General features: G+C 39.4%; 1 protein-coding gene across 1 annotated transcript; it reads right to left on the bottom strand.

The window, feature by feature from the left end:
- Window positions 1-27,915, bottom strand: ttc17 (tetratricopeptide repeat domain 17). Its single transcript, XM_004558069.3, has 25 exons — window positions 27,707-27,915; window positions 27,062-27,151; window positions 26,755-26,924; window positions 26,524-26,635; window positions 14,622-14,753; window positions 14,117-14,226; window positions 13,874-14,021; window positions 13,341-13,480; window positions 12,887-13,047; window positions 10,339-10,451; window positions 9,270-9,422; window positions 8,796-8,911; window positions 8,472-8,628; window positions 8,258-8,329; window positions 7,734-7,958; window positions 6,118-6,334; window positions 4,100-4,228; window positions 3,456-3,751; window positions 3,190-3,343; window positions 2,966-3,086; window positions 2,607-2,766; window positions 2,121-2,204; window positions 1,520-1,639; window positions 1,258-1,401; window positions 1-1,141 (listed from the first exon to the last, which is right to left on the bottom strand). The coding sequence occupies exons 1-25, from the start codon at window positions 27,875-27,877 to the stop codon at window positions 1,010-1,012; spliced, it is 3,627 nt and encodes a 1,208-aa protein (XP_004558126.1). The 5' UTR covers window positions 27,878-27,915; the 3' UTR covers window positions 1-1,009.

Raw genomic sequence — 27,915 nt, 5'->3', positions numbered from 1 at the left:
TGAAATCCACACACTGCCTTTAATACTGTACATTTAATACAGATTCCAGTTTTTTTTATCATTATTTTTTCTTTTTATAGATGGGCAATGAGATATCATTTTTCTGCCAGATGATTTCCATAAGTTAAGAAGCAAATGTAATAGCATAGTTTATTTTCTGTCTTTTGTAGCTTGGCGCAAAAATCTAATCGTTTAGGTCCCATATAAATAGGAATGCTTTAAGAAAAAAAAAAAAAAAAGTGCAAAAGAACTGAATGTCCCCATCCATTTTAAGAAGCAGAAATAGTGAGGGAATATATTAATCGAGTCAACCTCATTTAAACTCGAGTTGAAAAGCACATTCCATAAAAGCAAATACTGTATCATCCCCAATTACTTTAGATTAAAATGTACCATTTTCAGGCGGTAGTATCTCATTATCCTTCAGCGTAATAGAGCAATATACTTTTTTTTGTTTTTGTTATAGATCCCACTTCCTCATATTAAACAGCAGTAAAATGTCTTCAAGAAAGACAGTTTAAGCTTTTCTTCAATTTAAATAAAATAATGTAAGAGAATTAGGTGGGTTCTGTGGTCATTAGTTTTGTCCAACTTTTATTGCAAATCATGCAAAAATTGATTTGCAAAAATGAGTCTGAGCCTTTTGATTTTGAGACATAACAAAAATCCTGCAAGTAGTGGGCCAAGATTATCTACAGTTTTACTGTATGACAGTTCAAACTTAATTCTTGGTATTGGTTAGACCTTTAAAAAAAAATTAAATAAAAACAATCCCCACCCCCATAAAAAAAAACAAACCAAAAAACAAAAACAAACAAGGACTCAAGATTCAGCCGATTATAAAGCTCGACACCTCATGTTTGACTTAGTTCATTTTTCCTACACTTTTACTTTGTGCAAGTTTGTTGCAATCTTCTGATGTGTATTCTGTCTGCATGTATGTGTGTGAGTGTTTATCTGATGTGTGCATGGCCAGTGGGTACTACTGGGATTAAACTGGCTGAGTGGTTTAGGGCTGACGACGTTCCCTCTTGGTGAGCAGGTAACACTGAATGGTTCTCAGTCGATCTTTGGCAGGAGCGAACTCTGGCTGCAGCTTCAAAGTAGACTCGTACCAGCGCATGGCTTTCTCAAACTCCTCCTGGTGACGAGGAAAACAAAGACACTTGATGTGGTATGATGCACCTATGATGCTGGTGAGCAGCTCTCAGTAAATATTGATGGATTATTAGAAAAAAGTGTGACTGTGGCTGTTACCATTGCTATATAGACATTGGCAAGGGTAAAGTGGTTCACGACGAAGTGCGGAGCAATTTCTACTGCCATGCGAGCCACTGTAAGCGCGTCCTCCCATAGCCGGGCGTTCTGGAAGATGTTGGCCAGGCTGATAAGTGGCACATCCTGGTTTAAAAGTCACGAGAGGGAGAAAAAAACAAAAAAAACAAAACAACATATAAAGAGATTTATTTTTCATTTTCACAAGAAAACCACTGTTGGGAACAACTTTTGCCTAACTTGCCTTCATATGATGGGGAGCGTAGTTGAGTGCTTGTCGTAGACAGTCGATGGCTCTCTTGCCTTGACCTTTCACTCTCCAGTATAGTGCAGCCATGCTGGATAAAACCCAGGAAGTCTGATTCTGCCGTTTTAGGGATTAGAGAAGAGAAAAACTCAATGAACCGTGTTAGTCGCACTGGAGTTGCATGGTACAGCTATCAAAAGAAGTACAATAATATTCAGAGAAAAACTTTGGAGAGTTTAATCATAAAGCCCGACTGGACAAACAAACCACCAGAAGTGAATAAACCACAGTACCGACTTTCACAGTGGGGTGTTTATATTTGCTAGATTCAGTTTTGACTTAAAGCGAAGGATATTCTGAATAACATGCTGTAGCGCCAAGGAGACGACCAGTGATCAGATGTTTATACAGCTGAATATATTTTTAGACATCTTTCCTTTATTAAAATACTAGTCTAATGGTAATCACAGTAAAACAGTATTCTCCTGATATATGAACATGACTTGCTGTACATTCAAGTCATAACAGGTGGAAAAATCTATTATTCTAAAGCAAAAACTTATTTTTAAATTGCCTTGGAGCATCAGAGAGCCCTTACCTTCTCCAGGACTTTAGCAATGCGGGTGCCCACCTGCTCAAAGGACTGTGGGGAAAACTTATCTTTGCCGAGGTTCTGCAGGACCTTTGGGTTTGGAAAAGAAGAGACATAAATCACACTATGAGCTACTGTAAGAAAGATGGGTTTAAAAAAATCCTGTCAATCAAGTTAAACACAACAAAATTGTGTTTTTATTTCTTAAGAAGGTTCTGAGATTGTTTTTAAATGTTGTGTGTTTTCCCCCACTTAAGGGTAATTTGAAACTTTTAAGTTTAAAAAGAGTGATATACAAGCTTGTCAACAATTTGGATGAGAAGACTAGAATGTAGTGACATTAGTTTTGATGTGATTAAGTTCATCTTATTTGCTCTTAGAAAAATCCTTCTGTAAAGGAAACCTTAACATGGAACTTTTTTCCAGTCTTGTGCTGTTTGCATTTATTTTATATGTTGCCTCTTGTTATCTCCGGCTTCTGCCTCAGCATACCTCACGCAGTTGGCTCTCCCCAGTGTAATGGATGGCGGCACGATTGGCTACCCCTGCCAGGTGGTCGAGGGTGTGCATACTAGCAGCTAGGTTGGCGTTGCATAAAGGTTCAACAGCTGGCTCCTGGAGTGGAGTGGCAAAGTCTATGTGCTCTGTGATGCTGATGGGAGGGAGTGGAGAGAAAATAAAAAGAAATTATCCAGCTGTCTATTTCTTATAAATACATTTCTAAGTTCTGTTAAAAATGAAATTGGCACCTGCTTTCACAGTGATATGGTAATAAAACAAATCCTCTTTGAATCTGTTTAGAACTTCATAAATACAGGATAAAAACGTATTCAGGACAGTGAGAGCCTTACTCAATGTTCTTGGCAGAAACAGCCAACCAAGTGCTAGCTACAGTGGTGAGGTCCACCCTCCGTATCCGCTGGCACTCCTCTGGCCCTGGCCAGCCAAGACTTGTGTAGTCTCTCCAACGGCCTGTCCAAAGAATAAAGAAAAAGAAAAATACAGTGACACCTCTCTGAGAGGCTTTTTCTCTGTGCGTGATGTTGTCAGTTAATACTAAAGGTTTATGTGTTACCTGAAGGACCGGGCGATGGGATAGTTGGACCGCTGATCTCCAAAACAGAGTGACCCCCAGGCAGTGAGTCCCCATTCTGGCTGTCATCAGAGGTGGAAACACTTTCTGACCCATCCACTTTAGCCTTTCTGACCCGCTTTACTTGGAAAGTGATCTGAAGTAGTAGTAATACTCAATTAAGGTACTCACAAATATCTGACAGATGTTGGCAAGGATTACTCAAACTCAGTTCTGCCATTTAAAAACCAGTGAACTTCCACACTTACCCACTCTGCTCCCTCGTCATCCTCACAGTTTCCAAAACAGGGCCCACTACCAGGACGAGCACCCATGACGCGGTCGTTCTTTAGCACCCGGATACCTCGCAGGTCACCTCGCTTCCCACCGACATCCAGTGCACCCTCAAAGGCTCCCATCAGATCCTCCTTCAGCTGCCAGTCCTCCTCCTCCTTTTCTCCATCATCTCCAAAAGAAGCGCTCATTTTTGCCGCTGCCGATGCAGAAGGAGAAGCCTGCTGCTGTCCGGCTGCCTCATCTGAGCCGTTACTGTCCACGATGACCTCTGCATGGTGCGGAGAAAGGAATGAATAGGATTACGAAACATTAGCTCAACAGGAAAGAAAGAGCATGTAAACCCCAAAACAAACAAACAAGAAAAAACAATAGGACACCCCAAAGTAGACCATGGGAACCTGAAAGCCAGTAAAATGTAGTAAAGTATTCCACTGCTGTTAAATCTCGCTTGTCTGTGACACTTACACTACACATTTTTGCCACATGCCAAACTGCACAAGACGGAATCTCAAGTTCTGAATTATTTAGACCAAATACATCCTTGCTGAAGTGCCACAGACATAATATCTTGACTGCTTCATTGTGCCAGTGAAGACGCCACATATCAAATTCTTACTCTCAAAGAGCAGAGTGTCTTCCATGGCTGAAATGGCCGGTGCGTCCTGCTTCTCTTCACTGCCCTCCCAGTCTTCCAGTTGCAGGCCGAGGTCCTCCTCAGCCATGCAGGCAGTGCCCTCCGGATCAACTATAAATTACCACAAAAAGCATGCAATTAAAATGAAACTACAAAATGTTTGACAAAAATGGACACAAATGCACAAAAACAAAAAAAGACTAATTAAACAATGATGAATGGATTATTATGTAAGGGTTTTGCATATTTGCAACTATTTTTTTATCAATTTAGACATTATACTTTAGTAATTTTAGCTAATAAAACTTTTTAAAAAGTATTTTCCCCCACTTGAGTGGAGAACTATGAAATAATTTTGGTTATTTTTTGCTATTCTTTTAACATTTATCCAGAATATCATGTGATAATTGTTCAACCTTAGCTCACAGCCTTACAGATTTTACACTGCAGCTCACTGGAAACAATTTCCTGTTGTACTTACTTCAAACAGTGAAAACACAGCTACTGTGTTTGTTTTTGGGTTTAAAAAAAAAAAAAAAATCAGTTCAAAATCTACATATCGACTCCATTTACTGTCTCACTGTCCCCTGAAGAAGCCTACATGTTTCCCCCCACGTTATATGGTTCTCTTTCTTGTACTAGTAGGTCTTTGGCAGCCGTTCGGTAACTACTGTAAACTGACTGATATAATGTTTGGCTATGAATTTTACCTCAAATCTTTCACATAATTCAAATGTTATTTTTTCATTGGGTGCTTAAGTGCATACATGTACACATTGTGCTGGCCTTGCATGGACAACAGCCAGAACAGGGAGCCAGAAGAACCGATGGATCTTATCTATCAGGGACACCAGTTTGAGACCTCAGCTGTTTCTGCACCACTATTTTCTAGCTCACTGTAGTTCTTCCCCTGACAAGATCTAAAACACAAGGACAGCAGTCATCACCAAACTTTTACTATAAGTCTATTTTTTTTAGTACATTTGATTTTTATTGAAAAATCTAAATGGTAGATATGTGCTTTGTAAGGGCTCAAGCAACCTCAGACATTTGGTGTGCGCTTTATGGACGCAACCTTCAACTTTAGAGCTCAAAATATAGTCCCTTCTAAATTTGGCATCAGCTATTTTCTGCAGCTTAAATTATTGAGTGGAAAAATTTCTTCACTTCAAAGCACTGTTCTCTCCACTCCCACTGATATGAATACAGGAAAGAAACCCAACATACAAGCAGTTTTTCACAGCAACTCTTGCAGCTTCAGGCAGAGCAACACGAGGTGGTTTGTGAGTGTAAGGCCCAAAGCAGATGAGTCCGAGGCTAAATTTCACTTCAGCTCATAGAGATAGAAAAATAAATATTTGTAAAGCTCTAATAAATGCATTTAGACTCACCAACTCTTAATAAATGCTATTACATTTGCTGATTAATTCAAACATTCCCGCATTAAACATTACTGGGAATGTTTAATCCTGTATTCAACCGAATAAAACTAAAACCCTTAAATTAGATGTGACAGATTCTGCTCAAGTGGCTGTTACAGCATTTCAGCGTGCTGTGAACCAACACAGGAAAAAAACAAAAAAAACAAAACAAAAACACAGCCAGTGGGCAGAGAATGAGTTTCTCTGGTCGCCCAATAAAGCTCTGCTTTTAAAAGAGATTACCCAACAGTTCTTCATTTTACAAAACTTCAGATATTTAAGGGTTTCAGCAACTTAAGAACATTATCATTTTGCAACTATTAGTTTCGAATAAATATTTATCTTGTTTTTAGTATGCAAAGATTTCTTTAAAATACTCCCACTTGAATTTTGTCATGCAAAACTTTCAACTAGGTCACTGCTGATCATCTGAATCTGTACTGTAATCCATCATTTTAGACATACTCCGTAACTAAATAGCAAAACAGAAAATTATACTAAAAAACAAAACAAAAAAAAACCGACCCACAAATAAACAACAAAACTAGGTATTTTTTCCCCACCCCCCAAGTTACTCACTTGAGCAGGACTGTCGGTTTGATAGATTGTAAAGGGAGGGGTAGAACTGAAGACAACGCAGCAGAGGTAGACTGTTGCGGCACTGCTCACAGCCAGAAAAGGACGTGAAGGAAGAGGAGGAAAGGGCCGTGACCAGGATGTGGCGGAACAGGGCCAGGGCACCTGTCACATTGCCCTGGGCCAAGTGTACGCTCACCAGGCTGAGCAGGGTGTGAGGCTGAGGGAGGAAAAAAAACAAAAACAAGACAAGACGGGTGAAATTAGATGGTGGATGATGTGCATGATAATGAACATTGTTCCTGTCATCTGTGGAGGATCTGCTTTTCTTATTTTTATTTTTTAAATCATGCATGTAAAACAGCACTTCTGCAGTTTCCAGCTTACATATAACACAATTGACCTGCGGTTCCTGAATTATTATAACATGAGAATTCTCTACACGCATAAACCAGCTTTTACCCGCAAAGCTTGATTTAGAATGATATTGGAAATTTTCCCTATCAAATTTAGTCTGTGGTTTCTCTATGGCATTTTCTTGATTGGGTGTGTCAAAACATAACGCCCAAGGGCCAAAATCAGCTCTGCCAAAGACAAAGACTCCATTCTGGCCCACTGGCAGTTTTGGAAAATACGAATAAGGGCACAAAATATCTGACTTTTAACTGTATTTTCACATTTTTACAGCTTTTCCTTCTAATAAACACCTCCACTGTAACCATTCATACTACACTAAAACAACTAATAGATAAACCATTAAATTACACAAAATTTGTTTTTTCACCATGTGCTAAAAATGCAAGATTTTTGTATTCTTTACTATAAAACCCATCAATTAACAAAAAACTTCAGTTTTTAATTAAATAAGTCTGCGCAATGACCTAACTGAGCTTCTTCTGTTTTTTCATACTGATTTCTTGCAATTTAAGAAATTTAAAGCAGCATTTATTTATCATATATAAAACTCGAGATATATTTTTGAAACTGCATTTTCTTCTTATATATTAAAATATTTTAAGGATTAAATGTGTGATTAAACTTCTTTAGACTATCAGAAAGGAGAGTTTTGCTGGTCCGGCCCACTTAACATCAAAGCGTGCTATATGTGGCCCAGAATGTAAAATGAGTCTAACATCTAGATGCTGCGCATTTTTAGGCAAACACTCAGGTTTTAAATTTTCCTAGGTTCCTCTGCCATGTTGAAATGTGTTGTCCAGTGGTTGGGACATTTGTTCCTGGAACCACCTTGATGAGTGCTCAGACATGGCACAATGACACTACTGATCCCAGTAATTGAAAAGTGGTGCTCTGTGAAGCCATCAAAAATGCAGTTCATCAGAAGTTTGTTGGCTAAGTCGCATTCAGCACAGGCAATAAAAAACAAAAAAACAAAACCAAAAAAACCACTACTGCTGATTTGGGATTTTCAGTCCAGTACAACGCAGCGTGCTGCAAAGACGATAACAGGCGTGTTTTTGTTTCCTTTGACGCAAGGCGATGTGATGAATACCGTTTGTGTTAGCAAATACGTTTCTCCAACACGAAACAAAATACAAAGCACACCTAAACAAACTACTTGTACAGCATACTGAAATAGCATAACCCAGCAGGTTATTTACCTCTGACGCATTAAGTGCCAATGCATACTCCAGCAGTGTTTGTGCGTGGGTGCTTAGGCCGTGGTGTAGCAGCAGGTTTGCAGCATTGGCGAGAGGGAGGTGGCGATGGGAAGGCGAAGTTGAGCTCAAGGCTTGGCGCAGGCACTGCAGGGCACGGCTACCATTGCCTTTGGCTCGCCAAAATAGAGCTGCCTCATTGTGGACCTGCCAGCGGGGTATAGTGGCCTATACATACAAAACAACTTAGGTTAGCTTAAGGTGGCCTCAAACAATTTGAGCTGGGAGCTATTTGGAGTGACTAGAGTTATTCATAATCAGACTTCAGATATAATGGAAACGTCTTGTGAACTCAACAACTTAAGTTGGACTGCAGGAACACTGAGTCAGAAAAGGGTTCATCTAAACTATATTTAAAGAAAAATAAACATACTCTGTAGCACTCTATACAGATTTAGGCTTATACACCAGATGGTAAGATACATAGCAACGATCAGAACCTGTGTGGGTGTGAGGAGCTCCCTTACTTGTTTCATGGCTTGAGCAATTCTATGGCCAATTTGGTCCAGCATCAATCCTCCACTACGTAACTGCAGTATCTATATACACAGACAGAAATATGTGTATATGGATAGTCTTTGCCACAAAAAAAAAAAGAATACAAACACACACACAAGAGGACTGTAGTGGTTGTTTTCATATGCAAATGTCCCGCACGTGTACAAATAGACAGACAGATACCTCAGAGGCAAAAGGATCTGGCAGCTCCTTTTCTTCCAGGGGCCACTCTAGTGAGGCAGGCAGAAGGGCTGGGTATGGTTGGGGGACAGGACCACAGTCTGGCAGACCTACTGTCCCAGAAAGACTGCTGGTCCCATAAAGAAGAGTTGCCACTGGGCTGAATAAACATAAGCAGACATATTTCACTCATTATTCTTTTTTTTGCAAAGCTCTTTGAACACATGTGTTTCTTTTGCATTCCTGTAGATCCGTCTGAGAAATGTGAAACTAATACATCTATGCTGCTACCACTAGAAATGTGTCCATCCAGGAATCTGTACTGACCTGATGCCCTGTGATTCAGGTGAAAGGTAGTAGGTTGGCAGCAGGTGAGCTGGGGGGACACTTGGATACTCATGGGCACAGTCAGACCTCTGAGGCCACAACATCCTCTGCAAGTCCTACATCACAAACACACTTCCTGTAACTCTAATTATTCAAAACATGATCACGCTCTAGTTATCCAGTTTATCCAGGCTATATGTGACTATTTTACAAGTCTAATATTTTCTCTTCAGTATTTAAATTTGTCTGCCAAATGTAAACCACCAGTTCCCACACAGTGCTGTAAGTACTATGGTGAGTTTAAGTTCATTTCGAGCAATTTGTTTAAGTTTGTTTAAGCACTGCAAGAGTTTTATTTAGTTTTATTTATTTATTTTGTTTTTATTTACAGTCACAGATTTCACCTGTGAAAAACAAGAAAATTAAAAGAAAACAAAAAACAAAAACAAAAAACATGTAATTGGTTTAGCCTGCCTTTGTGTAATCCTGATGGCTGCCCCAGAGGGCGGCAGCGGGATCCTGGCCCCCAGACACGGTGGGGTGGAGCTGGAGGCTGGCTTCCGTCTGGTTTGAGTTGCGCTCTGACACAAGTGCCACACTGGATGCCACTGACACCTCTTCTCCAAACTACGAACAAAGACAGAAACACAAAGCAAAACAAGGTTCTTCATAAATAATGACTCAATAAATAAATGTTTGTTTTATTCTTGTAGAAAGAACACAGCAGTGTCGTTGCATTTAAATTGTTTGTCTATAAAAACACAAACAAAAACCCTGGGCTAAGAAACACTGTCCTTCTGTTTGAACACACATGCTCATTCGTGGATTGTTCATTGGTTTTGATATGCTCTACACTGTAGAAAAATACTGATGACATTCAAACTGTGACATATTTTATGTAGTAAGTGAAAAAATGTTTTAAATGCAAATTATGTTTTGAGTTTTACATGCATTTGCCAGTGTTAGAGTGTTCACATCTACCTGTACGCAAGAGCTCTCTACAGAGTGACTGAAGTAAATTTATCATCGGGGGATGTAGTCGTGTGCAGCTATTACAGTGTGCCGTTAATTTCTGAGACTGAGAACATCTCCTGTACAGCAGAGGTAATTCTTAGTCTTTCCTTTCAGGGGAAATGAGAACCTGAGAGCCAGTTTCATTACTGTTTGATGGTTTTTGTGCCTTAACTTGAAAGAAAAGAAAAACTTTAAAAAAAGGCAGACTGACTGATCCACCAGTTCTTAACATATTAACAGACCATCTTCTCTCTTTGTCACATCTAACAGTCACTTTGGCAAGGACACCAACTACAACTGAATAGAACAATTTTTGTACACTAGAACTGATTTTTCATAGCAAAAAAGCGATATCCCTAAAGTCATTCAGAAAAGAAGAGATTATGCCATTGCTTTTAGACTAGAATAACCTCTCGTGATGAACTTGTTAAACATACTTTCAATAGTGTGCGCATCTGCCAAGAAGGCGGTCAGCGTTTATCATTTTGATGTCTACATTTTCTTATAAACAGTTTTTCCAAAGACTCACTTGGACATACTGAACATGTTCAAACAGATCACCCCGGTGGTAGCGGACAGGCAGGTCAAACGGGCAGTAGAGGCTGTGCTGCTGCTGACCCAGCCGACACATCTGATGGTTCCCTGAAACACACATGATGGAAAAGTCTCAGATGCTATTCTAAACACTCGGAGACTATAAAAGAGGGACTGAGCCACTGGGAAGTGAGTTAGCGTAGTCCCATCTTAGAACCTAAAGCTAAGCATTTTAGTGTGTTGAAGCCAACAATGTCAATAACTGACTCGTAACTAGCAATTTAGAAAATGAACTTATCAGAAAACTATTTATTTGAAGTCACTGTTCAGAGGAGCCTAAGGACTGTTTTAGGGCTGGATGACTATGACCAAAATGCTGTTAAAAATTGAGATCACAATTATTTGTCATGATTATTCATTGATTTTAGAGACAGAAATCTTTTTTGCTGTCAGGTAAACAAAATCCTATTTTTATATTCGTATTGTGTGACACTCTTGCTAATGTACAGACTAAAATAAAACCGGTCTTTCTAATTTGCCAGAATTAAGAGCATCTCTTTGAAGAAAAATAAACATAAAAATTAAACAAACATGGCACTGCTTTCACTTTATACACTGCGTTATATTCCTGTTAATTAGAATATCTGGCTTTTATTCAGCTGACCTAACACCTAACCTAGCAAAATCTTTCACTCCATTCATTGTACCTGCATGGTGGGTGTGAATAACACGTAAAATAACTCTAGTAAAACTCGAGTAAAATACTCGACAGCTGTGAGATTCCTCTGTGACATTCTACATAGAACACAGGTTTTGTCACTGTAGAAAGACAACTGTCTGCCTTTATTAATCACCGTGTTTATTGGAAATATACTTTTTGACCAAATGTCTTTATGATCTGGTTGGATACGCTGATGCGCTGCAAGGCTCGCTTTTATTGACATCGGAGTTGATTTTGGAAGATTCACAATTACACAATTTTTTTTGGTCTACATGCATTAATTATACTGCAGGTGGCCGGATAACTCAACATACAGCAAATGACTATGTTGCTTTGTGGTTCACAGACAACTCTAGTGCTCTCTTGGCAAATCGTTTGTTCAGACTGGCACCAATTCCAAAGTATTTCCGAGCAGTGGGATGATGATCAGCTTTAAGGCACAAGCTCTTCAGCTTCTGCAGTGTCAGACATTTTCATGGTGCTTTAAATCTATATTTTAATGTTGTTTAATCTTCTCCTGAATAATCCAGGAAACTTCAAGCCGTCAGCTGCAGTAAACAGCTGTGGCACATGCAGGTAAATGGCAAGACACTGATTTAGCAAGTGTCCAAAGGTTGATTCTGTTCATCTGGACGTAGCGTTTTCAGTGGGAGAAACATTTTGTCACTCATCCAAGTGACTTCTTCAGTCTCAGCTGACTGCAGGTTTTCCCAATCTTATAAACAGTACCTTTGAATAATAGCTGAAACCAGCCCACTGAAAGAACAATGGGCTGGGAGGTCAGTTCCTTCATCATGATTATGCAAATTCTCATGACCATTTATCAAAGACCACTGATCAATGGCCATGAGTACCCTTCACAGAGAGTTGGGGAATGGCTGCAATCACAGCATTGTAGGATGGTGAAAGATGTACCCTTAGGCCCCCTCCTCGATTCAGAGATGGTCTTTCCCTTTTCACGTAAATGGCCTCCTTGACTCCAGTCTCAGCTGACCTGCAGGCAGCTGAGACTGAAGTAGTCACTTGGATGAGTGACGAAACGTTTCTCCCACTGAAAACGCTACGTCCAGATGAACAGAATCAACCTTTGGAGATTTACTTACCTGGATGATGGAGAATGCATCAAGACAATTTAGCAAGTGCTTAATTTACTTTTTCTTGGTGTTGTACTGACAGAGAACACACTTTTAATATCGTTCGATCGCATTCAAATGATTGTGTGGAGCCAAAATTGTGATCGAGATAAAGTTTTGTTTCATTTGTTTTCTCGTAGTCTACGTTACAGCCAAACCTGTTTTTGCACCTAACCCCAACTAAACCCTACTTTTGTTTTTTTAAAGGGACCATGTGTAAACCTAGATTAATGTGACTTGACATCTTGCTGAGTTGCTCATATTGTGAATTTGCTTATTCATGCTTGAGTTCATTTATGAGTTTCACAACTTTACAATCATCTCTACTGCACCTTGACAGCTTTACCACTTCTGCTATGTGAAACCAAGTAATAAACTTTGCCCTCCTCAGAACTGATACACATCAGTTTGCAGTAAAACAACTGGCTGAACAAGTCGCTTCTTTTTCACAATTATAAAAAATGCACCTTAATTTAGTATGTAACAAGCTAAACCACAGCCAGCCCAGGCTCCTCATATTATCTTTTGACCTGGTAAAGCAATTAGCTTTCTCCAAAGTAGAACGTAATTTGCTGCAAAACTCATTAACTGAACTGTGCGATTACACTACTTTGCAATAATCTCATGACTATCCTAAATGTTCTCTTTCCTGTTCTGTTCTCGTTTAATTCCTGTATGTGGCATCTCACCAAGTTGGGCTTCTTTGGCCATCTGGGTTTCATGGATAATGTTGCGCAGGATTTGTTCTTCCTGCAGCAGCTTGTGTTTGTCCAGCGCCTCCTGCTGGCGAAGGTAGTGATCATGCTGCTTTTGGTACTCCTTCAGCTCATTCAGTGTCCGCTGTAGGGACCTACAAATATGGAAAACAAAGAGGGGAAAAACAGGACAGTTGGTAGACATGGATAAGTGTAAAAATAGTCCATTGGCTGCCAGCTCTGCACTTATTTTAATCACATATTTTGACTTCCCTACAGGTACGTCTATGTGTATTTCTTGTAATCACTGAACAACCTCGACATACAGCAAATGACAATATATTTTCATTGCAAGGCTTTTCTTTGGCATTATCAGTAACAGAAATGTACAGTAAAAACAAAAACACAACCAAAATCACTTAGAGAGTGTGTTAAAATGCTTGTGTACCTGTGCTGGGCTTCCAGGCGTTGCTCCAGTTTTTGCTGACACAACACAGCATGCTTCCTCCTTAGGGCCTGTTCATAGCCTGGCTGGGCCTGCAGTGCCTGCTCGTAACACAGCACCGAGTGGTTGTATTCCCCAAGCATCTAGTCAGACAGCAACATAAAGCACGACAGATACAGCAGAGGTCAGACTTACCTGTTTCATGTAGCGACGCTTTGCGAGCACAACAGAACGATAAACAGACTAAAAATATGTACAGACTAGTACACTGATAGAAAGCCTGGTGGACACAAAGAGAAGTGTTATATAAAAATACATTTTGTAAAATACTGGTACTCCCCGTAAATATGAAAACTGTTTTACAGGCCTTGCTTGTAAATCCACTGATAGTCAGAAATTTTCTAAAATACTAGTCCGTAAGAAAACAGGATTTTGATAGCTGGATTTTGATTCTCTCTGAAACCTAACTACAGTGAAATTCAGGAAATGCTGTGATAAAACATTCACTGTGGCTTGAAGGTTTCCCTTTAACTTACAGCATAAATGTTGCCTAAAGTGTAGTGACTGGTGAAGAGGTCTGAGGTAAGGTCGAGGGCAGCGTGGGCGAGGATAGCAGCATCTGCTGAAAAATGGGCACGATGTAGGATGTTGGCCATGTTAACCAGGGCTATATCCTTGTGCTGCCTACAGGAACAACAAACACACAGATACACCTGTAACCACTCGCACGCAATAAACTAAATATTACCGCAAAACTCGTCTGACGAGCCTCACAGTACCTTGGGGAGAAATGCAGAGCGCGCACAACACAGTCCACGGCCTTCTGAGGCTCATTCTTCATACGCCAATAAAATGACGCCATGTTGTACAGCACCCAGGACGACGAATTCTGAAACACACAATCCTAAAGTTATGTGTCTTTTTATGCCTTATGAAATACACAAACTGCCAACTTTTAAGGTTCTACAGAATTTTAGCTTTTCCTCCTCCTTCATATTGTTGCGTTGGACAGTAGAGCTCAGTAACCTTAAGACTCACTGATAATCTGTGCTTCAGAACGTGTCTGACCTTGCACTCAGAATGACTATTGCTTCAATATTTGGGTGTCATAAACCAATCATCTGAACAGAACAAATTTAGATAAGCAGACATGCAAAAATTATATTTGGACCATTTGCCAGTACTTATATCATACTCCTACACCAACTCCAAAGGAAAAAAACAAAAACAGTCACTTTTTTTGTTTTTAAGTATACTGAGTAAATGTTTCACAGAGACCCTTACCCTCAGTAAGCCTTCATGGATGCGATGACCCACCTCATCAGCACTCCGACCCAGCTTAGGAGACAATGAACTAAAAATAGGATCCTCCTTAGAAAGAAGTGGGGAGGTCAGGTTTGCCCTCTCCTGTACACCCTAGAGGAGAGAGAAGGGGAAGACAATTAGATCATATTTTAGCAGGTGATCAAACAAGCAAAAAGGCTGAAGTCTCCTTGGTGCTGTACACCTAGGACTGGGCGATATATCGATTTTTTTTTAAATATTGATATATTTTTATACGAGATATGAGATGTGACTAGGGCTGCACGATTTTGCATAAAATGAGAATCACGATTTTTTTGCTTAGAATTGAGATCACGATTCTCTCACGATTTTCTTTTCCAGTATAAATATTTATTGCACTTATTAACTGCACATCAACTTCGTAACAGTTGAGACTGAACATAAAAACAATAAATAAACATAAAAACAACAAATGTCTTACATTTTGTCGTTGCCGCAAAATGTTGTACTGCTTGAAATTCCGTCTCCACCGTTGCTCGACGCTGCGTGTATAGAGCAGGTAGTGCAACAATAGAAAAATAGTTGCGGGATGGCACTGTGTAGCGTTTGTCTAGGGTGTTCATCATTTTCCTAAATCCCTCGTTTTGCACAGTGTTGATGGGAGCCATATCTTTGGTCAGGTGATAAGTGATAGCCTCCGTAATTTCTTTGTGCCTGCGGGAGTTCGACGTGTATAGGGAAGCGCTGTATAAGGTTCCCGTTATTGATGTTTGGGTGGTTGACCGGGACGGATTTTCTCCTGTCACTTTCTCCTCATCCCTGACGTGCTCTCTGTTGTTTTTTCCCTGCCAATTTTAGCAGCCAGCTTCTGTATCACGTGGTATAAGGCTCCGCACTCGTCATTTGTTGAGCAGGAAGAGTGAGCGCTTGTTTTCATGCAGATTACGTCCCGGATCAAAATGCGGTACAATCGTCGTCGTCTTTTCTCTCTCTCTTTTTTTAAAAAATCGTTGTCATTTGGAAATGAGATCGCACATAAGTATGAATTGAGATTGCGATTTTCTAACGATTAATCGTGCAGCCCTAGATGTGACAATATCGTTTATATCGATATAGTCTATGTTACGCTATAATTTTACTTGTGGAGCCGCAAGTTTGCCTCTCTTTCGTCCACTTTTGTCTCTACGCAACGTTACTCGGCCTCTCCTTCACTGAACAAAACTCCCCCTCCCCCATCGCTTCACCTGCAGGCAAAGACAGGTTGGACACGGCAGCTATCAAAGAGGAGCTGGTCGGTAAAAAGAAAACAGTTGGAGATCACTATTTCAGTGCTGGCACGGTGGTTAGCACTGTTGCCGCACAGCAAGAAGGTCCTGAGTTCAATTCCAACACCAGGCCGAGGTCTTTCTGTGTGGAGTTTGCATGTTCTCCCCGTGTTTGCGTGGGTTCTCTCCGGGTACTCCGGCTTCCTCCCACCGTCCAAAGACATGCAGCTTGTGGGGATAGGTTAATTGGATAATCCAAATTGTCACTAGGTGTGAATGTGCGAATGAATGTGAGTGTGAATGGTTGTTTGTCCCTGTGTGTTGGCCCTGCGACAGACTGGCGACCTGTCCAGGGTGTACCCTGCCTCTCGCCCTATGACAGCTGGGATAGGCTCCAGCGCCCCCCGCGACCCTGAAAAGGATAAACGGAAGCGAATGGATGGATGGGATGGATATTTCAGTGCTGTCAGCGTAATGTTAACGCCATAACTGCAGTAACGTTAACATAAATCTCTGTTAACGAGTTACCGCGGATCGCCCTGTGGGTGGGGCGGGATGGCATTAACGAGCTAACTGGGCTAACGCGTTGACGCCTAAAATCCTTCCATTTTCTCAAAAATTGACAGTGCGCCTTATGTATGAATTCTGGTTGTGCTTACTGACCGCGAACCGATTTTATGTGGTACACAGCGCTCAGAAACCTTTCAAAAAAATGTTTTGGTACGACTTCGGTAAGCTACAAAAGCTGCACTGCTAAGGCTATCGAGGAGCCTCGCAGAGTAGTACGTACTCTGCTTCAACGTAATATTACCGTACTGTGTGTGTATAAGTACCACAAATGGCACCTGTTAAGAGACACGGTTACAAAGAGGATTTCAAACTCAAGGCTGTCAGTCAGTAGAACTTGGGAACAGAGCAGCTGTAAAATCTGTCTTTGTTATTCTGCTCAGCATCTTTTAGTTTACATTTTGACTGCACAATTGTGAGCTTTTTGTTATGCACAAAAACAACATTGTTTTATTTTATTTATGGAGCATTATTATTTAATAAATGCTGATAATTTATTTCTGAGTAATTTTTTCTTGTACATAAGATTAGATAAAACTTTATTAATCCCTTGGGTGGGTTCCTCTGGGAAATCCGGTTTCCAGTACAGAGAAATATATAAATAAAATATACGAAAGGGATAAATGTCCTCCTGTTTCCCCTCCACAGAGGAGTTAAACAGTTTGATGGGAGTTTTTAAGTCTGTTCGTTGTCGTCTTTGGGAGAAGCAACCTGTCACTGAACAGACTCCTCTGGTTGTTTATGGCCATGTGCAGAGGATGCCCAGCATTGCCCATAATGTCCAGCAATTTTTTCTACACAGTATGTTAATAAAAGTGCCCATGTGAGATTTGGGACAAGCTTTGACTAAGAACTCTCTTTTTGTTCTTACTTTATGGCTTTAAAAAAAATATCGAGATATATATCGTATATCGCCATCCAGCTAAAGAATATCGAGATATGAATTTTGGGTCATATCGCCCAGTCCTACGTACACCAAACATCAGAGCAGATGAAGTAGAAAATATCGCGTAGGGGTGGGCGGTATAAACGGTATACGGTACAAACTATATAAATTTGGCCAACGGTAGAGATTTTGACTATACCGCTCTACCGCGATAGCGCATGTTGATGGTGTCATCAAGCGGCGCCGGTTTTGGTCGAAAGCATTGCAGCGGCTGCAAACAATATCATCTGCAAATGATGCCGGGTGACAGTAATAGCAAAGAGACGAAGCACTTTTGGAATATGGGGTGTCACTACCCGATCCGTACCAGAAACCCGATCGGTACCACGCATGCGCAAATCTTACGTCACTTCCCCTATTTGCCAACATTGCGATAGTTAATGTATTTTTTTTTTCATTCAAACCTTTGTTTAAACCTCAGTGCAATACAAAATAGAATTAAACAGTACCATATTAATGGTGTTGTACTTACAAAAAAAATTGCATACCATAGACAAACAAAAGAACAATTTTCAGAACCTACAATATAAATATGCAAGGGGGAAAGTACCTGATCAAGCCAAAGAATAAAGTGATTGAAAGATCTTGATTTTTTTTTCACAAACACCAATAGTTTTTATAGCTTTTGGGTTAGTGGAGTTCTTAATCGAATTAAGATACTGTACAAGTTCAAAGGAGAATACATAAAAAGAGGGATGTCTTCCTAAACATTTGGACTTGTGAATATGAAATTTAGCCATTAAAATTAACAAGTTAATCATATATCTGTTATCAAAGTTGAATTGTCTTTGTTTTTTGTGTAGACCAAATAAAACACATTTCCAAAACAGTACAAATCCTTTAAATAACCGTGGTTATGCTACTGTGAAATAAAGATCTGACAGATTTATTGTTGTTCTTAAAATTGCTTAGAAAAGCAAATCTTGCCAACAAAAGTTTGTATAGGAGATGCCAACAGCCTGTGGAATGAAGTGATATTAGGTTGATTCTTAAACAGCATACAAACCCCTGATGGTATTGAGCCAAATACTTTTGTATAATCATGACGATTTATAGCTAAATTGAAATGTAAACAAAATTCTTCACAGGAGAAAAGCATACCATTTGAATCAAATAATTGGTTGACTAAAACAATGTTATTCCTAAACCAACTATCTAAGAAGAGAGATTTTCTTTTAAATAAAACATCCTTGTTATTCCAGATAATAACTGTGTGGACTAAAGTTATGCTAGTAAATAAGTGTCCATGCTAAAAAGCTTGACAATGAAAAGCAGAGATTTTTATAGGTATTTTATCAATATCAAAATTACAGGTAAGGAAAAATTCAGTGCCACCTAACTTAGAAAACATGAACACAGGTATAGTATTCCAAATGGAAGTAGGATTAGTAATTAGATTCTTTAATCAATTTATTTTGAATGTGTTATTTAAAGTGTTAAAACCTAACACATTAAGTCCTCCATTGACATATGAGTTCATAAGAACTGTTTTTTTAAATGTAGTGTGTCCTATTTTTCCAGATAAAGTTGAAAAGTAACTTATCAACCTCTTTTATGAGTTTATTATCAAGGTGCAATGCCAATGCAGCGTATGTAAGACGAGAGATACCTTCTGCTTTAGTTATTAATACTCTGCCTTTTAACGACAAATCTCTTAAGAGCCACTGATTAAATCTGTGTTTGGGTTTCTCTAGAATAGGATAGAAATTTAGAGTGATTCTATTTTCCTGGTTTTTGGTTATTATGATACCTAAATAACGAACTTATTGTTTTATTGGAATGTTACACAAAGCTGTTTTCGAACATTCTTTTATCGCCATAAGTTCACATTTAGGAATATTCAAGTACAATCCAGAAGCTTTGGAAAATATGGAGATTGTTTCAATAGCAAGAGAGATTTGATATTCATCTTTTAGGAATAATGTAGTGTCATCCGCTAACTGTGTTATGAGTAAATCTTTGCCAATTAGCAATATACCTTTTACATTGCTTGATTTTATATGGTTAGACAATAGTTGGGCAATTAATAAAAACAGGTATGGAGAAATGGGACAGCCTTGTCTTATCCCTCTTTGTATGTTAAATCTGGGTGAAGTGCTGTTTGTTAATTTAATACTGCTGTTACTGTTATGGTATAATGTTTTAATCGCTGTAGAGAAGTACCAAAACCATACTTATCTAGAGCTTGAAATAAAAATTCATGCGCCACCGTATCGAAGGCCTTGTGGAAGTCTAAAAATAATATGAAACCATTGCAATTTATGAGGTCAGAATAATCAAGAATATCTGAAACCAATCTAATATTGTTAGTTATATGTCTTTTGGGCATAAAGCCAGATTGTGTTTCATCAATAACAGAGTCAAGAACCATCTTAAGTCTGTTAGCTACAATTAGAGCAAATACTTTATAATCATTATTTAGTAAGCTAATTGGTCTCCAATTATCAATCATTAATAGGTCCTTATTAGGCTTCGGAATCAACGTGGTCAAACCTTGATTCATCATAGTGGGAAGTTGTTGGTTTCCTATGCTTTCTGCAAATACCTCAAGAAGAAAGGGAGACAACTCTTCAGAAAAAGTTTTATATAATTCTGCAGTAAGACCATCCGTACCTGGAGATTTATTATTTTTTAATAGCCCAATTGCATTTTTGACTTCTTCTAATGAAATGGGTTGATCACATAATATAGAATCTTCTTGGCTGATAGATTTAACATTCAGCGATTCTAAGAGGTGATCTACAGCTTCCTGAGAAAATGTAGAGCTATAAAGTTCATTATAGAAATGACTACAATGTTTAGAGATTAATCTGTAATCCTCTGTTATAATCCCATTTATCATTAATTTGCTAATATTATTTATGCTTGAGTGTTTCTTTTCTAAACTGAAGAAATAATGGAAATTACGCTCACCTTCTTCAAGCCATTTAGATCTTGATCTGATAAAGGCTCCTTTTGCTTTGGCTGAGTATAAACAATCTAATTTATCTTGTAATTTAGCAAGGTTCAATTTATCCTCTTCAGTTAAAGTGTCAATTTGTTTATTAGATAACTGTAATTTGAGAGATTATATTTTCTTCCTCTAACCTTTTGGATTTCACATTAAGGCTGCCAACCTTCCTTAAATATTTGCCAATTACAAATTTTAATAATTCCCTAAATTTTCTTGAGCTATAGACCAAAAGTTTGAGATCAGATCTTTAAGATCCTTTTTCACATTGTCTTTCTGTAATAATGAGCTGTTGAGTTTCCAATATGTAAATTTAATAACAGAAGAATTAGAAGGGAAGTTAAACAGAGGGAAGGGCATTAGGGAAGTTAAATTTATTTTATTATATATGGCTTTATGATCTGTTTCTGGAGAAGGCCATGCACCTACATCTATGCTATTGATGTCAAAATTCTCTGAAACTAACCAACAGTCTATCCTTGAATGTCTCGAGTTAGAATTGTTGCACCAAGTAAACATTTTGGACTGAGAATATTTGAATCTCCAAATGTCTGTGTGTTTTAGGTGTACCATAACAGCTTTCAATGTAGTATTAATTCTGTTCGAATGTCCTGGAAGAAATTTATCTAATTCAGCATCCATAATACAGTTAAAGTCTCCACCTAGTAATAATTTTGCATTTGGAAATTTATTTAACCAGCTAGATTTTTTTTTTTTCCAATCGTCAAAAATAAATGATCATTTTCTAGCTTCGTGTTAAACCCATATATGTTAGTTACAATTAAAACTAAATCATTATATTTTATGACTTGACATATGTAATGACCTGCAGAAGAAATGAGGGTCAGGGAATATTGAAGAGTTTGTGTGAATTTCAGCACCATTTACAAAGCCTCGACCTCCAACAAAGTAAGCAGATTTCCCTTCTTCACATGCTTTCTTTATAATGGGCCACAGCTTCAGTCTGTTTTCTTTGTCCTCTCTCGTCAGGTCTTCAGTGAACCGCAGATGATTATATTGAAGGAAAGTATTGTTCTTGGCAGCTTTCCACACAGCATCACGAATTCTCCTTGAGATGAACTGGATGATGATCCCTCTGGGTCTTGGGTCATTTTGTTTTGGTTTCCCCACTCGATGAGCGATGTCTAAGACCTCTGGAAGCTTTTCCTTTTCTGCTGGCAGAACCGTTTGGCATATCTCAATCACTTTTGCGCACACATCTTCTTTCTCCAACTCCGGTACCCAATACAGTCTCAGGTTCCAACGGCGGTTGTAGCGTTCAATTTCAGAGATGCATTCGTCACATTTCTGTGTAAGCCACTCGTTTTTCTCAATGACCATAATCTTATCACTTGTGTCCTTTCATTCCGTACGAACTGTTCCTACCATTTCTTCAATGGCGTCACTTCTGGTGTTGATCAGATTGATCAAAGTGTTGACTGCATCAGCTTTCAGGGAGTCGCCATCAGAGTGACTGGTAGACAATGTTGGTTTTTTTAGCCACTGGAGGCTTGGAAGGCGTAACTGGTAGTGGTGGAAATTCTTCTTCAACCATCTGCTGACAATCCATTTCTTTCATGTAGCTATGGTCGCTAGCTAGCATGCTAGTTGCATGTGGTTTGCCCGAGTTACTCAGCCTTTTCTGAACAGATTTCGACATGTTGTTGTTATTAAATTTGGATTCAGATTTAGCAGGTTTTATTGCGCTGATCTTCAAAAAAGTCTTGGAAGCTAGAAAGACGTCAAATAGGTGCTATAAAACTGCTTTATAACATTCTAGTGCTGAGAGCTCGAAAAAAATACTCCTCTTCACGTCGCCATCTTGCTCAGCCCCCCAGTTAATGTGTTTGAGTGACACGGTTAGCGCCCAGTTAGCTCCTAGCATTTCTCAACAGCTCTGCCTCCTTTTCAACTGCCCGAGACATTTAAACAATGGATAATCCGTTTACAAACAAATTCATGCTTTTCTCCTCAACAGAGAGCGTCCCCCATTTTAACAACTAAAAATAAGAAGAATGGCGCAGAATGTGTCACGTGAAGATTCATCAGCCAGATTAAGTGTTTACTGACAATTGACATCATCATGACTATTCCAACAATCCTCTCCGCACAGAGAAGCATAAACACACTTGACTATCACTAAATCAAATTAAACATGCATTTGTAATGGCGCTACTTCAGTTTACAATACAGTTCATTCACTTAGTCAGCAGGTGGCGGTATCCTCGTACACTGGGGAGTAAACTGCCATTAAATGAAACAGAAGAAGAAGAAAAAGAAAAATCTGCACATGCGCAGTACAGATCGGGTAGACTTTGCACATGTGCAGTAAGGATCGGGGAGTACTGATCCGTAACTATCTTTTTATTTTTCATTTTTGTCTACATTATATTGAAATGTTTCATTATTGCAACCATTTTAAGAGATAATTATTATTGTTAACATCTTAACAGATACTCTGACCCGTAACGGCCGGAAGTAGACACCTTTCGCATATGCGTGGTACCGATCGGGTTTCCGGTACAGATCGGGTAGTGACATGGGGAAAGCCCAAAACTGCACTACCTCCACTTCCGTACCATTGATTCATTAATGCTGAATTCTCTCGCAGCTGCTCTTCCCACGTTGTTGCAGTATATTAATGACTAACCTCATATTATGGATGGATTATCTCAGTTGTTCTCCTGAGTGAAGTTTGGTCCGTTTACAGCATCCTGCCATGCAATTGCATTTGTCTCTAACCACCAGAAACCCTCACGTTAACTTTTATCGAGTGGAAAAAAGTTAGCGTTCGTCCTTTAGCTTCACTGTGCTAATGTTATGCTAACTTTTGCTAGCAATCACGTAGCACATCATTATATACCAGCTAGTCCGACTTCAGTAACCCTACAAAACGTCACTGCTGTTTAGTTTTCTGTCTTCATTTATGTTGGAAGTGATAGCAGAGCTGTACGTTTTAATTTTTTGAGAAGTCTCTCAGTCAGAACATGCTATATCAACACTGATCATTTTATTAAAGATAAAATAATTTAGACAGTTTTTAACGCTCAGTGATGCCGCAGTGTTTGTTTGACTTTGGGACCTGAAGAAGAGGGAGTTTTGGACCCAGATTACTCCGCAGGGCTCCTGACTATGGCAGCTGTAATGCTCCGGCAATCCATCAAGCAGTGCGCCTTCATAGTCTACCAAAGTCGTACTAAAACATTTTTGAACAGATTTCTGCGCGCCGTGTACCACATAAAATTGATTCGAGGTGAGTAAGCACAACCAGAATTCATACATAAGTAGGGATGGGTATCGTTTAGGTTTTATCCGATACCGGTGCCAAATCGGTACTTTTGAAACGGTGCCAGTGCTCAAACGGTGCTCAAACCGGTGCTTAAAGAATGGAGAACACAAACTTTGTCCAAAAACCTCTCATGTTCAGCTGTTTTTTTTTGTAAAAAGATAACAATGTTAGCCTTTTCTGCAGCTATGGGGCATATATGGTATCACTCATGGCTGGAAGCAGTGCTTAATCAATGGAAAAAACACAAACTTTGTCCAAAAACCTCTCATGTTTAACTGTTTTCCACTTCTTCTTTGGTCATTTTAGCCTTTTTGGCCAGGGTGAAGAGAGTATCTGCCATCAAACAAGAAGACAGCCGCATGTAGCTATGATGATGTTTGCTAGTTCACCTTACATGCATTAATGTAATAACGTGGTTAGCCTACTCAACATAAATTACACACGAACAACATTAAGCTACTCACGCAGAGAAGAACGGCTGCTGCTGCCATCAAATACGGCGCATTTCTCGGCTTTTAAAAAAACGCTATGCGTCACCAGGTGTTTCATGAGATTCGAGGTGTTACCTCCTTTGACAGTATCACAGTATCAGCTTAAAGCACTTGTTGCTGCTGAGTTTGCATATTTTGCTGTGAAGTACAGCCAGACTTTTAACCGCTTCGCCTTGGACATTTTTAATCTGTAGCTCTGCGCTAACAGAACGTACGTACCTGGCCCCACCTACTATCCTCGGAAACGTAAAACAATTGGCTAAAAGTGTATCACAGCTCAGGAAAAAAAAGCACCGAAATAAAGCACCGAAATGTGCGCTGCTTTTCAGTCTGGTTACTACCGTTTATGTCAGAACGACACCGGTACCCATCCCTATACATAAGGCACACTGTCGATTTTTGAGAAAATTAAAGGATTTTATGTGTGCCTTATAGTGTGTAAAATACATGATACAGAAGAAAAGAATTTATCGCGATATATATCGTTACTGCACATGCTTCAAATTATACCGTGATATGGATTTTAGGCCATATCGCCCAGCCCTACTATTGTGACCCCATTTGACAGCAGTCTGCAGTAAAGACTCTCACAATTACCTAAAATGAGACTTGTAAAAACAAATAAAGTGAATAACATAAATACAAGCTTGACACAGTGCAGTGGTTATGACCTTCACATTACAGCAAGAGGGCCCGAATCCGCCAGCCGGATGAGGCCTTTCTGTGTGAAGTTTTCATATTCGGGTACAGGACAGTGGTGATTAACGTGATGTGAATGATTATCAGTCTCCCTGTGATGGACTGGCCAAGCTGTACCCTGTCTTTTGCTCTCTCACAAATGGGATAACCTACATCCACTCCACGACAATGAATTGGAAAAGTAGTTAAGAAAATAGACAGATTGAATATAAATACATGTTTTCCATGTCATTTAAATTGGTCCTGTTGTTTCTTATTCATTTACTACCGTCTCCTTACGCATAAAAAAGGACTCCTAGTCTACTCTTTGCAGTGTGGAATACAGCTTATTAATTTAACACTGGTATCAGTACAAATCCTCTTTTCCAATGTATGGGAATAGTATTGGAACTAGAAAAACGTGGATCGGTGTGTACCTAATTAATGATAAATTTCTTGACATTGGATTCAAGGAGAAATTTAAATTCAAACATCATACAAGTAAGTTTGTAGATAAACTGCAACAAGGGGTTGGTTTAAAACAAACAAACAACAGTGGCATCAGCACCTCCTATAACATAAAAATAAATAATCACCGTTTTCATATTAACAAAATCCAAAACTGTAGGTATGTTATGTTATACTGAACTGTATTAGATGGCACAGTGATAATTAACAGAAATGCACTTGATGCAATTTTCTTGGCCAATACCAATTTTATTCTAAGCGTGGCCTGCCGAAAACGATTGTTGCTGATTTTGATTTTCTTTCTAAGAACTAAAAGTGGCAGCATATACGAGCAAAAATCAATTATTCTTCAGAAAAATGTTATTATCATAAAAGACATGATTAAACTTTACAATTTCCCCCAAACCAAGTTACAGGATCTTCTCTCAATGACACGAATGAAAGTTGCTCAGTTATTGTAAAGAGGCATAAATGATGAACTTAAACGAGCTGCTATACATCCACTTATACCTGGCAAGCTTGACCTACCCAAACAAAAGCAGCTGCAATAAATATATATAACAAATCTAATGCCATTTAGTTACATTGTTTTCTACTGTGCTTAGAAAATCACCAGGACCTTGAACCTTTTTACTCATCAGCATAGTTTCCCTCATAGCTCCTATGATCTTTTGCTCATACTGAGGCTGCTGCCTTGTGGCTGGCTGGCTCTGAGCTCTCGATGGCTTTAACTTTAGCCTCTTTGCCTTTGTTAGCTTCTTTAAAATGTTTAAGTACAGCTGGGCGAGGGTGTTTTAAGTGTCTAATAAGGTCTGTTGTTTATTTTAGCAAACTCTGCGTCTTCACTCACAGTAAATAAATTCTAGTTAAAGACATGTTAGCACAAGGCTGCAAGTGTGGGCATGACTACCTGCTCACGTTACCCATCTGTGTAACAGACCGGCTCATAATCAGACCCACATGAGACAGACTGGCTGATCTGGGATGAGCATGTCGGAAAACAGCAGATTCCAGTCCCTGGCTGGTCAGTTGGTCCATTTCTAGTAATTAAGTGTAAAATTGGCTTAAAGCCTAATTAAACAAGAACTGCCATGTAATTCCATGCAACTCTGCAATTCAGTTCCAGAGGTTAGGTTCAGGATAACATTTCAAAATATTTGTTGGGAAATAAAAAAGCCATGCAGATAATACTTGTCATCAAGCGGCCCTATATCCTCACAACAGATGATGAGCCTGGTGTCTACTCACCCTGAGGTGCTGGAAAGCATGGATACTATAAGGTAGTTCAAACACTTTTCCACAGTCTGGCTTCTCTAGATCTGGGGGTAGAGCAGACCTGGAATCAATGTAGTCTTCAGGGCTAGAAAGAAAAGAGGAGAAGAAAAGATGACAATTTCATCATAATCACACAGAGGCCGTGAAGTTATTTAGGAGCAGAAACCATAAATGCATATTTAAAAGCAAAATAATGGCACAGACCTGATGTCTTTGCTTTCCAATGAGACATAAGTGCCATCATACAGATCCAGGTCTCCCAGGGGTACCTTAGCCATTACACAGTCTGCATCCTCCTTGTAATGCCTCTGCTCCAAACCCGTATCTCGGTCCTCATTCTCCTCAATATGAATCTTCTGTGCCACTAGCTGCTTCTGCTCAACAATCAGAAAAGAAGGCAGCAGTGAGGCATGACAAACTGGAATTGGATCTTAAATTAAACGACTGAATTTAATTTAATAATGTAGTGACACAAACTACGGCGAATGAAAGAATAAATGGGTAAACCCACCTCCAGCTTCTTGAGGTAGTTAACGCGGGTTTCTTGCCTCATGAAGATTACAACATCGTGCGGGTGTTTCAGATTTAAAGGGGAGTCCACCTGAAAAGCAAACAGCGCGATCGTGACCGACGTGCTTAGCTTCGCTTACTTAGGCCGAAAAAGACTCGGGCAGTTGATTAATCTCTGATATGACAACATTCAGATAGTGTGGAGTCATTGATTTAACTAGTGCGCCCGATTGTTAATTTCACACACGCACACTCGTCTTGTCAGACGCTCCTAATACACATAAATACGTAATGTCCCTGTCTATAGTCGGCACCAAACACCACTGACGTTCTGGCATATCTGCAAGCGCCTTCCAATGGAGGCATACACACTGTCATAAAAATATAAGTGTTTATCTTGACCCGGTTAACCAAAAGATAAAGGAACTAGTCTGATAAAGCTAAACCACTTGGTCAAACAAGCGGGATTTTAATATCCACGGAACTTTCTTTCTAAATCCACAGTTGCTCAAGCTGACAAATGAGTCGCACCGAATTAAATTATTATAAGTACTACAGTTACGTTAGAGTCGGTGCTATGAAAAATAGTTAGCTTCATAAGCTAGCAGCCAAACGTAAGCGTTAGCAGGTCAATGAGCTGTCATACTTGCTGCTGAATTTTTCCGTCCTCTGTGACAACCCAGTGGGTCGTAGCCCCTCCGGAGTCCACTGCAAGTATACACAGGAGGATGAAAAGCTTTCCATGTAGCGACGTTTTCCGCGAATAGTTGACACGGCAGGGCAAAGACTCCGGGCAGATTTTCCTGAGGTCCGCCATTTTTCTATCTCCCTTTTTCTTTTTCTATTTTTTTCCTG

Source organism: Maylandia zebra, linkage group LG1 (assembly GCF_041146795.1).
Source record: "Maylandia zebra isolate NMK-2024a linkage group LG1, Mzebra_GT3a, whole genome shotgun sequence".
Taxonomy (NCBI): Eukaryota; Metazoa; Chordata; class Actinopteri; order Cichliformes; family Cichlidae; genus Maylandia; species Maylandia zebra.
This window is presented reverse-complemented; position numbering and strand designations above follow the sequence as displayed.

Bases quoted from the DNA above. Each gene is read 5' to 3' on its own strand.
- ttc17 (XM_004558069.3), bottom strand. From the start codon at position 27,877: ATGGCGGACCTCAGGAAAATCTGCCCGGAGTCTTTGCCCTGCCGTGTC. The intron at 14,227-14,621 runs GTAAGGGTCTCT...TGTGTGTTTCAG, and splicing joins TCCATGAAGGCTTACTGAGG to AATTCGTCGTCCTGGGTGCT. The intron at 4,229-6,117 runs GTGAGTAACTTG...GGTAATTTATAG, and splicing joins AAACCGACAGTCCTGCTCAA to TTGATCCGGAGGGCACTGCC.